Source organism: Perognathus longimembris, chromosome 2 (assembly GCF_023159225.1).
Source record: "Perognathus longimembris pacificus isolate PPM17 chromosome 2, ASM2315922v1, whole genome shotgun sequence".
Lineage (NCBI taxonomy): Eukaryota > Metazoa > Chordata > Mammalia > Rodentia > Heteromyidae > Perognathus > Perognathus longimembris.
Genome location: NC_063162.1, coordinates 59,523,553 through 59,535,820, shown reverse-complemented (window position 1 = coordinate 59,535,820; position 12,268 = coordinate 59,523,553). Strand labels below are relative to the sequence as shown.

Genomic DNA, 12,268 nt, shown 5'->3' with positions numbered 1-12,268 from the left:
TAAGCATGATCTTATTAACTATCTTGATCATAGGTTTTGTCATTAATGAAGGAGAAGATGAAGGCCAAGTGAACCCTGGAATTTTCATATCTTCTATTATTCCAGGGGGACCAGCAGAAAAAACTAAAAAGATGAAGCCAGGTAATCTTCGTAAATTCCTGTTTAAAAGAATCCTTTTCTTGTTTTCTTGGTGGAATTATTGAGATGTCTTATTTTTTCCAGGAGGGCAGATACTGGCCTTGAATCATATCAGCTTGGAGGGCTTCACTTTCAACATGGCTGTCAGAATGATTCAAAATTCCCCTGACAAAATAGAATTAATCATTTCTCAGTCCAAAGGTACGATTTAACCTGTTTCCAGAAACTCAGCAGCATTGTCTGATTTCAGGAGTCTGATTGCCATGGGATAATGAGCTCCATGAAGGTTTTTTATGTTGCTAGCCTCCTGGTGGTTGCAAAGTGGCAATGTCATTGTACAAATCAATGCCTTGGGGAACACTGTTGATAGAACAGGCTTTATAATGGTATGTTCTGGTGAAAGGCCGCAACCGGTTCTACCTGTTCATCAATGTTAGAAATGCCTCAGGATATTGGGGTGTCATGTAAGAATAACGACATTAATGTATTAGGAGCTCAGTAAGGCAAAGTTTACTTATGCAGGAGGTGTGCCACCAACCAGCCAGGCCAGCAAACTCGAGGAGCAGGCTGGCTGCTCTCTTTTGTCTCTCACAGTGGGCCTTGCCCCTCTACTCAGGTTGGCCAAGCTCAGGTTCACACTCTGCTTGTGCCTGGCTAGAATTTGATACCAGTAGAGGGGAGGAACTAACATTTACACATTTTCAGGCAAGCTTAATGGGCAAATGGGGTTTAGCTAGAATCTGGAAGAACCTAGAACTAGAAATAGTTACGATGGTGATATCCTCTGACAGAAAAGATTGCTATTTTCACATTAACCAGGCAAGTCTGGGCACACCCACTATAAGTGCTTTGGCTCATTCACTTTGCATGACATTTTTATTGTTACCCAATGCCAATTGAAGATGAGATTTCTATGGTTTGGACTTAGCTGGAGCAATCTCTTGTCCCCCTGGGAAGGCGACAAACACTAACTGTGACCTTAAACCTTGGAGCAGAATTAGCGCAGAAGATGTGCTTTTCTCTCTCTCTCTCTCCGTGCACCTGTCCTGGGCTTGAATGCAGGTCCTAAGCACTGTCCCCGCTGTCCCTTAGCTTTTTTGCTCAAGGGGAACACTCTACCACTTCAACTACAGCTTTACTTACTTCCAGCTTTTTTTTTTTTTGACACTTAATCAGAGATAATAGACTCATGGACTTGCTTGCCAGGGCTGGTTTGGAACCTCGATCCTCAGATCTCAACCTCTCCAGTAGCTAGGATTACAGGTATGAGCTACTGGCACCTGGTACTGTTCTTACTTAGTTCTCAGTTGGCATGTAGGGTGGGCTACAGATCCCCATGAATATAGATTTTGTTTTTTGAAGGTATTTTTCTTTATCCTTTAGATAAGAAGAGAGCAACTACTGCTAAAAGAATGGTATCATTATATTGATTTGGGGAGTTTACTACTGCTAAAAGAATGGTATCATTATATTGATTTGGGGAGTTTTAGGATTTGGATGGAGAAATAAGGGGAGGCTGATATCCTCATTCTTTCATTACGCAGGACCACTCATGCCTTTTGGTTGGGGGGTTTGTAAACTTCAGGACAGTGCCTGCAAACTCTAGTCTGATCATAGACTATCCACTTGCCATGCACTGGGGCAAAACCCTCCACCTTCATTCTCTCACTCATGTGCACATCACTCCCTGGTGGCCTTCCCAGGCATTGCAGCTGCCCAGATCCAGCTATGGCGTTGGGAATGGAGAGATGGGTGGAGTGGAAATAGAGGGTACCTCTCACCCTATGGTCAGAGCTGTCCCAGCTGTTCTAGTGGCCAGCCCCCACACTTTCACTGTACTGACCTCAGACTCACTGTTAGATACAACAGCATTTTCTTGCACATTCTACACCAATAGAAGTACTAAATCCACTCCTTGTTTTGTCAGGAAACATAATACAGCTGATCACAAATCAGTGTAGTTTGAGAATGGCCTGCTGTGATGGGGAAGAGGCATAAAAAATTCCTTCACTAGACACTCTACTGAAAATGAACTATACAACTTGTGTGTGTGGGGGAGGACCGGGTGGGAGGGAGGGGAGATGTGAAACTGGGAGAGAGAAAAGGAAGGGGTACCTCACATATATATGCAACTGTAACCCTTATGTAAATCACCTTTATAGTAACAATTGAAAAAAAAAAGAAAAATCGCTTTAAAAAAGTGGTACTCCAAATCTTCAACCTCAGCTTCCTACAAGAATTCCAGACAGTGGGTTCCTCACAATGTCTGGGAATGACAGGCTTCTCAGCAGAGGTCCTTGGGAACACAGCCTTTGTCACAGTCGAGGGTCCTTTGGAAATTGTCACTGATGGAGGAAGTGCTTTCCATGGTGACTCTGGCTGGGCTTCTGGGTGCAGACTTGACCACCATGAATTTGAACCTAGTTAGAATCCTGCTGAGGTGATCAATCTAGATCGCGCAGGTCAGGGACTAGATAGATAAATCCTGTCAAGATCAGCCAGCAGGGCATACAGTAAACTCAGTTTAAATACTTCAGTGGGTCTTTTGTGTTGTGCTTCTTCTTTTTTTTTTTTTAAATTTTTTTCATTATTAATTGAACATAAAATTTTTTTACAAGGTGCTGTGCAAAGAGGGTGCAGTTACATAGTAGGGCAGTGTGTACATTTCTTGTGATATCTTACAACCTGTTTTCCCATCCCTTGTCTAGGTCAGGTAGACCCATATGCAATATACAATGTATCAAGCACATATACAGTGTTCACAGACTTGGTCTCTACTGTCTCTCCATCTCCCTTTGTTAACAGTCATATATCAGGGAGATCATGCCCCTTTGTTTTCTGTGTTCTAGGCTTGTCTCACTCAACATTATTTGTTCGAGTTCTGACCATTTCCCTGCGAATAACAATATTTCACCATTCCTAATCGCTATGTAGTATTCCATTGTGTATAAGTACCATATTTTTTGGATCCATTCATCTGTGGAGGGGCATCTGGGTTGTTTCCAAATTTTGGCTATTGTGAATTGTGCTGCGATAAACATGGAAGTACAAATGTCCTTTTGATATCTTGGGTTTTGCTGTTTAGGATAGATGCCTAGGAGTGGTATGGCTGGGTCATAGGGTAGGTCTATATTGAGCTTTTTGAGAAACCTCCATACTGTTCTCCAAAGTGGCTGTACTAATTTGCACTCCCACCAACAATGGAGAAGGGTTCCTCTTTCCCCACAGCCCCTCCAGCATTTGTTGTTTCCTGAGTTCAGAGTATAGGCCATTCTAACTGGGGTGAGGTGGTATCTCAGGGTTGTTTTTATTTGCATTTCCTTTACTAGCAGGGATGTTGAGCATTTCCTCATGTGTTTCTTTGCCATTTTTATATCTTCTCTTGTGAAGTCTCTCTTTAGCTCTTTTGCCCATTTCCTAATAGGTTTATTGGGCTTGGAGGGGCTTAGTTTTTTGAGTTCTCTGTAGATGACAGATATCAGGCCTTTGTCTGTTGCTGTGCTGGTAAATATCCTTTCCCATATCGTTGGCTGTCTTTCTATTTTGGTGGCTATGACCTTAGCTGTGCAGAAACTTTTTAATTTGTAGTAGTCCCATTTGTTGAGTCTTTCCCCTATTTGTTGTGCCCCTGGGACTCTATTCAGGAAGTTCCTTCCTGTGCCTATAAGTTCTAGTGTCTTTCCTACTCTGTCCTTCAGTAGTTTCAAGGATTCAGGTCTGATGTTGAGGTCCTTGATCCATTTTGAGTTGATCTTGGTGCATGGTGATAGGCTTGGGTCTCCTTTGAGTTTTCTGCATATGGCTGCCCAGTTCTCCCAGCACCAGTAGTTGAAGAGGCTATGTTTATTCCATTGTATGTCTTTAGCTCCTTTGTCGAATATCAGTTGGCTGTAAGAGTGCGGTTTTATTTCTGGGTCTTCAATTCTAATCCACTGGTCTTCCGATCTGTTTTTATACCAATACCATGCTGTTTTTGTTATGATGGCCTTGTAGTAGAGCTTGAAGTCTGGTATGGTGATATCTCCTGCACTATGTTTTTTGCCTAGAATTGCTTTGGCTATTCTAGGTTTTTTGCTGTTCCATATGAATTTATGGATTGGTTTCTCTATTTCAGTGAAGAATGTGGCTGGGATTTTGATAGGTATTGCATTGAATTTGTATAACAATTTGGGCAATATGGCCATTTTCACTATATTGATTCTGCCTACCCATGAGCATGGGAGGTCTTTCCATCTCCTTGTGTCTTCTTTGATTTCCCTTATTAGATTTTTGTAGTTTTCATTGAATAGGTCCGTCACGTCCTTGGTTAAGTTGATCCCTAGGTACTTTATTCTTTTTTTGGCTACTGTAAATGGAATTGTTTCCATAATTTCCTTTTCTGTTTGTCTATTGCTGGTGTACAGAAAAGCTGCTGACTTTTGTGGATTGATTTTGTATCCTGCTACTTGGCCAAATTGGTTTATTAGATGTAGGAGTTTGGGTACTGAGTTTTTTGGGTCCTTGAGATATAAGATCATGTCGTCTGCGAATAGGGATAACTTGATTTCTTCCTTGCCGATGTGTATCCCTTTGATGTCCTCCTCTTGCCTTATTGCTATGGCTAGGGATTCCAGTACTATGTTGAACAGAAGTGGGGAGAGTGGGCATCCTTGTCTTGTTCCTGTGTTTAGGGGGAATGATTTAAGTTTCTCTCCATTTAATATGATATTAGCAGTTGGTCTGTTGTATATGGCTTTTATTGTTTTGAGGAATGTTCCATCTATTCCTCTTATCTCCAAAGCTTTTAATAGGTATGGATGTTGTATTTTGTCGAAGGCTTTTTGGGCATCGACTGAGATAACAATGTGATTCTTGATTTTAGTTCTGTTTATGTGGTGAATTACATTGATTGATTTACGGATGTTGAACCATCCTTGTGACTGAGGGATGAAGCCTACTTGGTCATGATGTATGATATTCTTGATCACTTTCTGGATCCTGTTAGCTAATATTTTATTGAGGAGCTTTGCATCTGTGTTCATTAGTGATATTGGTCTGTAGTTCTCTTTTTTTGTTGGATCTTTGCCTGGTTTGGGGATGAGTATGATATTAGCTTCGTAGAATGAGTTCGGGATTTCTCCCTCCGTTTCTATTTCGCGGAAGAGTTTGAGGAGTATTGGAATTAGCTCCTCACTAAAGGTTTTGTAGAATTCATTGGTGAATCCATCTGGGCCTGGGCTTTTCTTAGTAGGGAGGTTCTTGATTACCTCCTGTATCTCACCGTAAGTTATTGGTTTATTTAGTTGATTTATTTCTTCTTGGTTCAGTTTGGGCAGTTTGTACTTCTCTAAGAATTGATCCATTTCTGTAAAATTATTGTTTTTTGTTGAGTAGAGGTTTTGGAAATAGCTCCTTATGATTGTTTGGATATCGTGTGTACTTGTTGTAATTTTTCCTGTGGAGTCCCTGATTTTACGAATATGAGTCTCTTCTCTTCTTTTTTTGTGAGTCTTGCAAGGGGTCTGTCAATTTTGTTTATTTTCTCAAAGAACCAGCTTTTAGTCTTATTTATTTGTTGAATGGTCTTTCTATTTTCAATCAGATTTATCTCTTCTTTAATCTTTGTAATCTCTCCCCTCCTAGTCGTTTTAGATTCTGTCATTTCTTGTTTCTCCAGTTGTTTTAGTTTCATCGTGAGGGTATTCACCTGCTCTGCTTCCATTCTTTTAATGTGGGTACTGAGTGCAATGATCTTGCCCCTCAGTACTGCCTTAGCTGTGTCCCATAGGTTTCTTTGTGATGTGTTTTCTTTGTCATTGTGGCTTATGAATTCGTTGATTTCATCTTTAATTTGATCTGTGGCCCAAGTGTTGGATAGCAGCGTGGGGTTTAGCCTCCAAGAGTGTGTATAGGCTCTGTGGTATCCTTTGTTGTTGAGGGTTACCTTTAATCCACTGTGATCAGATATAATACATGGGATGATGTCAATACTTTTGTATTTGCTGAGGTTCTTTGTGTGGGCTATGACGTGGTCTATTTTGGAATATGATCCATGGGCTGCTGAAAAGAAGGTGTATTGGGTCTCTGTAGGGTGGAAGGTTCTATATAGGTCTGTTAGATCCATTTGGGAAATGGTGTTATTTAGGTCCTCAGCTTCCTTACTAATCCTCTGGGTGTTGGATCTGTCTCTTGGAGAGAGAGGAGTATTAAAGTCACCCACTATGATTGTGTTTGCATCTATCTTGCTCTGTAATTCTGTGAGAATTTGCTTGACATATGTCAGGCCTCTTTTGTTCGGTGAGTATACATTTATCACCGTGATGTCTTGATTCTGGATTTTTCCTTGTATTAATATGTAGTGTCCTTCTTTGTCTTTTTGAGTGGACTTTAAAGAGAAATCCAGCTTGTCTGAGATCAGAATGGCTACACCTGCCGTTTTGGTGGGTGCATTTGCTTGGTAGATCTTGCTCCATCCTTTCATTCGAAGCCTGTTTTTGTCCCTTGCTGTAAGGTGGGTCTCTTGTAGACAGCAGATGTCAACTTTTTGTTTGCGGATCCATTCTGCCAGTCTGCTCCTCTTGATCGGGGAGTTTAAGCCATTTATATTTAAAGAGATCAAGGATAAGGGTGTTTTTTCTCCTTCCATTTTCTTGTTGGGCTGTTTTTTCCTGTTTTTTTTTTTTTTTCTTCTTGTCTTTAGTGAGCTGGTCTTTCTGCTGGACTTTGGCTATTGAAGTTTCTTTCTGATTCTGTCTGTGTGTCTTTTACGATCTCTGTTGGGTGGGCTTCCCCTCTTAATATTCGCTGTAGGGCTGGTTTTTTATTCACATACTCCTTTAGCTCCTCTTTGGTGTGGAAAGATCTGGTTCTCCCTTCGAATGTGAACTCCAGTTTCGCTGGATATTTGATCCGAGGTTGTAAATTGTTATTCTGAAGTACTTGGATGGTGTTCTTCCACTCACTTCGAGCTTGGTAAGTTTGTGTGGATAAGTCGCATGTTATTCGAATCCTCTTCCCATTGAAAAAAGTTTCCTTCTTCGCTTTGGCTGAATTCAGAATTTGCTCTTTAATCTTGAGGTCTGTAGTCTTGAATATTATGTGCCTTGGGGTGGTTTTCCTGGGGTCTGGCCTGCCAGGTGTCCTATAGGCTTCGGTTACCTGGATGGGGTCCCCTGTGAGATTGGGGAAGTTTTCTGCAATAACTTTATTGAGAACATGATTAAGCCCTCTGCTCTGATATTCGGCTCCTTCTTCTATTCCAATTATGCGCAGATTATATCTCTTGTCTTTGTCCATTAGTTCCTGGATTAATCTTCCCTGAAGCTTCACCTTTTCTTGGAGTGTGGTCATTTTCTGGTTGTTGTCAGCTGCTTCATCGTCCAGGAGAGAGATTCTGGATTCCATATGGTCCACTCTTTGTGTTATGGTTTCAATTGCGGAGTTTATGGATGTCAGAGAGCTATTCATGGTTGTCATATCAGCTCTGATCGTGGAAATTTCTTCCTTTAAAGAGTTGTATTTTAAATCTATTTTTTCATGCATTTCAATTCTCAGGGTGTGGAGATTTTCTTTAAAGGCGGCTTGCATTGTATCCATTTTTGCTTCCATTTCTTTAAACGAGGCTTGCATTGTATCCAGTTTTGCTTCCATTTCTTTCTTGGCTTCCTGGGTGTCCTTCCAGATTTCCGCTCTAAACTCCTGGAATTGTTTTCTGATTTCATTTCTGACGGTTTCGATCATTCCTGTTAACATGTCCTCATTTGCTTTTTTATTCTCCATCTCCTCTTCAGTCGTGCTGCTTTTTGGAGCTGGCGAGTTGGCTTGTCCTTTGATGAACTGAGTTATGTTTCTTTGTGATTTGCGCATCTGGAGGTCTGTGTAGATCTTCCCTCCCTTCTGTGTAGGCGTGTCTACGGCAGCAGGTGCTGTCGCTGTGGCCCCGCCCACCAGTGCAGGGCACGCCTACCAGAGCGGGCGCTTTCGCCGGGGCCCCGCCCTCCTGTGCACTGTGAGTCCCCTACAACAGGCACTTTAGTGGGGTCTGCCTCCCAGAGCGAGCCCTGGGTTGTTGGGTTGTGCTTGCGCCCTCCCGCGAGTCCGTTGGGGGGGGAGGCAGTATGTGTGGGGCCCAGTGGGATCGACTGTCCGGGTGTGGCTTGGCCCCCTCAGACCTCGCCTCCGCTGCGAGGAGGGGGAACGAGATCAGGCTCAGGTGACCCTGCTGGGCTGGTATTGCCCACCAGCGCCTGTGATTTTAGTTGTAAGAGTCCGCAAGGTCTAGGCGCCTCGGGTGGGGCTTGCCCTGCCGGCCGTCCCCGGCCCCTGTTGGGAAGGGGACGGGGCCGGTTCTGCCAGTTCAGGAACCTTTGGGGGCTTGGGGCTGTTCCGCCCTTCCCCTGCTAGACTGGCTTCCCAGCGCCTGATGGGAGCTTCCCGCCTGATTTGGAGGTCCTTTGTTCCCACGGGAGTGGGGAGGGGGAGGGAGAGAGATATAGCTTCTTTGTCGGGCTTGGGTCTCCCGTTGGGGGAAGGGATTATGGGGGACTCACTTTTGCTGCTTTGTGTGTGTGTCCCGTGCCGCGGTTGGCCCTTCAGGGGTTGGCGAAGTGTCGTGGTGGCTTCCCCCGTTCCCTCTTTCTGCCGCGCTGGGTTCCCTTGTCCGAATCCGGTGTGGACCCGAACTTCTCGTCGCTGCCGGGTATGTCTTGGTCCGCACCCTGCTTTGTGTCCGTGGGGTCTCCCGCTATACTTCCAACTCTACAGTATGTGTGTCTTCATCTGTCGGTGAACAGAAGCCACTGGGTAAGGACCACACGCATGCCCCGAACACCACGCAGCACTGTCCTGGCCGCCTCCCGCGTCACCGCCCGCGTCCCGCAACCTCCACGACAGAATCCGCCCCCTGCTGCCAAAACTTTTCCCATTAATCGTGCTTCTTCTTTTTAAACAGTAGAAAAAGTTATTTATTGTTTAAAACAACAGCAACAAAAACCAACCAGTGCCGGGCTAGATTTACCTCCCCCGGTGCGGGGGATGCTAAGCTTACTCCCTTATCAGTGCTCCCTTTTCACCCTCTCCCCTGGGCACCCGACCAGCAGGCAGCCAAGGTGGAGTGAAGGGACATGGGCTAGCCTAAGGTGCACGTGGCCAAATGAGATCCCCTTTTCCTCCCTCCTTACCCACCAAGGAAGCCAGGCGCAGACGGATCTAGGAGACGCTTCGGAGAGCAATCCAATTTAATAGGGAGGGACTCACAGTAATATAGTAGTGATGACAAGGATTGAGCATGAGCTGGCGATAGGCTGGCAAGCTTGTCCATCCAAGAGCAGCTCCCAAGTACCTCCCTCATGGGCTAACATCACTTCCCATAGTACCGCCCTGTGGGCAAAGCCAGTGCGAAAAGGGAGCGCTGGCACAAGGTGGGGGATGGTCTCAAAGCTACCCCTTCTGGTTCCGGACCCAGAAGGAGGTGTGGCTCACTTCCACACTGCCCCAGGGCTGGGGGAAGGGGGCTTCTCGGGAGTGCTCTCCTCACCCTTCCCCCCTTAAGGCCAAGATGAATCCCCAACAAACCAGGAACTCACCATCAATCATACCCAGTCCACTCTCACTCATGTGACTCCCTCTCACTGGGGACAGCTGGGCCGTGGCTCTTCCATTTTGACTTTTGTCTCAAATACACCCCCCTCCCCCCCCCACACATATGAAAAGGCAGTGGGCCAGAGAGAGACTGACAGAGGATGTGGGAGTGGGGGATGAGGCCACCATAGCCTCATTAGCTTCTGTCACCTCAGCTACATGTACCTTATAACATGTATCACACACTGAGTGTTCGTGGGTGTTTACACGTGGATGTGAGCCGCAGTGACCCTCCATGCGAAGGGCGGAGGCAGGGAGGATAATGCTTGATTGGCAGGCATTTGAGATGAAGGGGCTGGAACAGGCAGGAATGGGTGGGAACAGGCAAGGATTAGGCCTGGCCCTGTCTCCCCCTGGCCCCAGACAGCAGTTCCAAGTTGCTGTGTCTAAAGAGGAAAAGTCCTATTTTATCTAGACAGCAAGGCTGAAAAGTGCCTATGAGTTTTAAGTGAAGTACTATGCCTTTCCTGCCTTTAGCCAAAATTGCCTGAGGACTTGTGGGTAAAGAACCCAGAATTTCACGAGGTCTTGAATTCTTCAAGAATGTTTTGAGCTGCTCAGGCTCCTGGCAGACTTAGGCTGGCCCAGAGACTTGGAAGAGATGAAGAGAGTTCCTCTGCAGCTTGGGTTATAAGGAGTGGCACTCTGGGGAAACTGAGGCCCAGGGGATGCTTCTGGGGGAGACTCTGGCACTGCAGACATTTGGCAAATATTCATTGAACATGTGCAGAAGGCCTGATGCCCAGGCACCTCACCTACTGTTCTTGTCTCTGCCACTAAGTGGACACCATGTGGCCTTCTAGGCTCAGACAACCCTGCCCTTTCCTCTTGAGTTGGGATCCTGGTTGGACATCAACCTTCCTACCTCCTAGATTGGAGCTGTAAGACTATAGTCCAGCCAAGCCAGCCCTGTAGTCCAGGCAACGAGGTGGCAGATTCAAGAGGGAGCCCCTCCTCCTTGTCCATCCATCCCAGTTTCCTAGGTAACTAGCTCAGTGGCTCTTGCTTCTTTAGACAGAACACAGTTGCACAGTCTGGCTCTTTAGTTTGATGCTAGGTCTCATCCTGGTCTCTTGGATAGTGTGGAAGAAAATGAAGAGACATGTAGACCATTGCCAGGAGGACAGTGATGGTGGACCCTGAAGGAAATGGCTAGGAACATGGCATTACAAAAGGGTCTCCTTCCCTCCCTACTGAGTATCTTTAGATCTGAATAGCTCAAAACCAACTTTTTAAAGTCAAATTCATTCAAATCAAATTCATTCAATATGTGATTTGGTGCACTTCCCAGGGTACTAATGAGTTTGTGTGAAAGAGTAAATCTACCTGCACATTTGTGCTACCAGGTTTAAAGATATTCTATTATGTACTCTTTTAATTCACACTTGTTGAACAGCAAATACTGATATCAACAGTAATACACTTCTTGCTTTATACACACTAAGCTAGAATGTGTACACACATTGTTATCTCTTTTCCTCTACATAAAATCTCCTCTCTAGAAATAGTCTTTAAATCTCACTAACCTTACAGTATTATTGATATTGGCATCATCTCTAGTTCTGTTTAAAGAAATTGAGGTCTAGAAATGTGAGCTACCTTGCCCAAGGTTCTACGCATTTTCTTCTGTTCTATGCCAAGTCAAGGCTCAGAATTAGGGTAAGCAACTTTCACCCACATGAGTCTAGCAAGTCCCATCCAAAGACCCTCATGTGGGTCTTTGAATCACATTGGGGTCTTGGAAATGGAAGTTCAGCGCAGCAGCACTTGCAGGTCTTGGAGCGAGGGGTCAAGACTCATCCTGAGGACTGTTTCCTCTTGAATGTGGATGCTCCATTCCGGGTGGCCTGTTGAGAAGGTTGAAAGACCTCTGTCTCTCCTTTATTTTTCTCTTTATCTCTCATCATATGACAAAAGTTTCACAGGGGAAGTTGGTATTATTCACTCTCCTTGCTCCTGTTTTCACAACTGGGCTGCATGAATGACTTCTATTTAGGTTTCTGAATCATATCCAGAATCTTCCCTTTCTTGATTCTAAATGGAACCATCCTCCATGAAGTGCTATATTCACATTGTTCTCTGCAACTATGAAAGGTCTCTCTTTCACTGAAAGATACCATTGTGCCCCACTTACAATGCCACTGATATGCCAGCCTCTCAAACTGTTGAGTTTGTCTTATCTTGTTTTCATAGATATTTGTGGAAATATGCCCAGTGAAGAGAAGACTAACCAAGTCAATTCTGGAATCTTCTCTACAGACAGCCTGAGGAAGAACCAGCAGGGAAGTTTGTCACTACATACACAAGACCAAGACAGAAATATTGGAGTACTAAGTCCAGTCCCCAGGAAGAGGCCTGAGCTGTCCCCTCTTCCACCAAAGGTGACCATACCCTTTGATTCATGTTCTAGAATTTGGTAGAAAGTAAAAATGCTGTGGAGTCCAGCCCAGCTCCCACATCCTCCTGTGCTCTTGAGGCACTATGTCAGGTGGCCAGAGCCTACTTAACCTAC

At 44.7% G+C, this 12,268-nt stretch overlaps 1 protein-coding gene across 1 annotated transcript in view; it reads left to right on the top strand.

The window, feature by feature from the left end:
* Nucleotides 1-12,268, top strand: part of Frmpd2 (FERM and PDZ domain containing 2) — a 111,138-nt gene that overhangs the window by 78,221 nt on the left and 20,649 nt on the right. Inside the window, exons 19-21 of the mRNA XM_048336023.1 lie at nt 34-141; nt 223-339; nt 11,950-12,137. Coding sequence (XP_048191980.1) covers nt 34-141; nt 223-339; nt 11,950-12,137 — 413 coding nt within the window. The remainder of the gene's footprint in view (nt 1-33; nt 142-222; nt 340-11,949; nt 12,138-12,268) is intronic.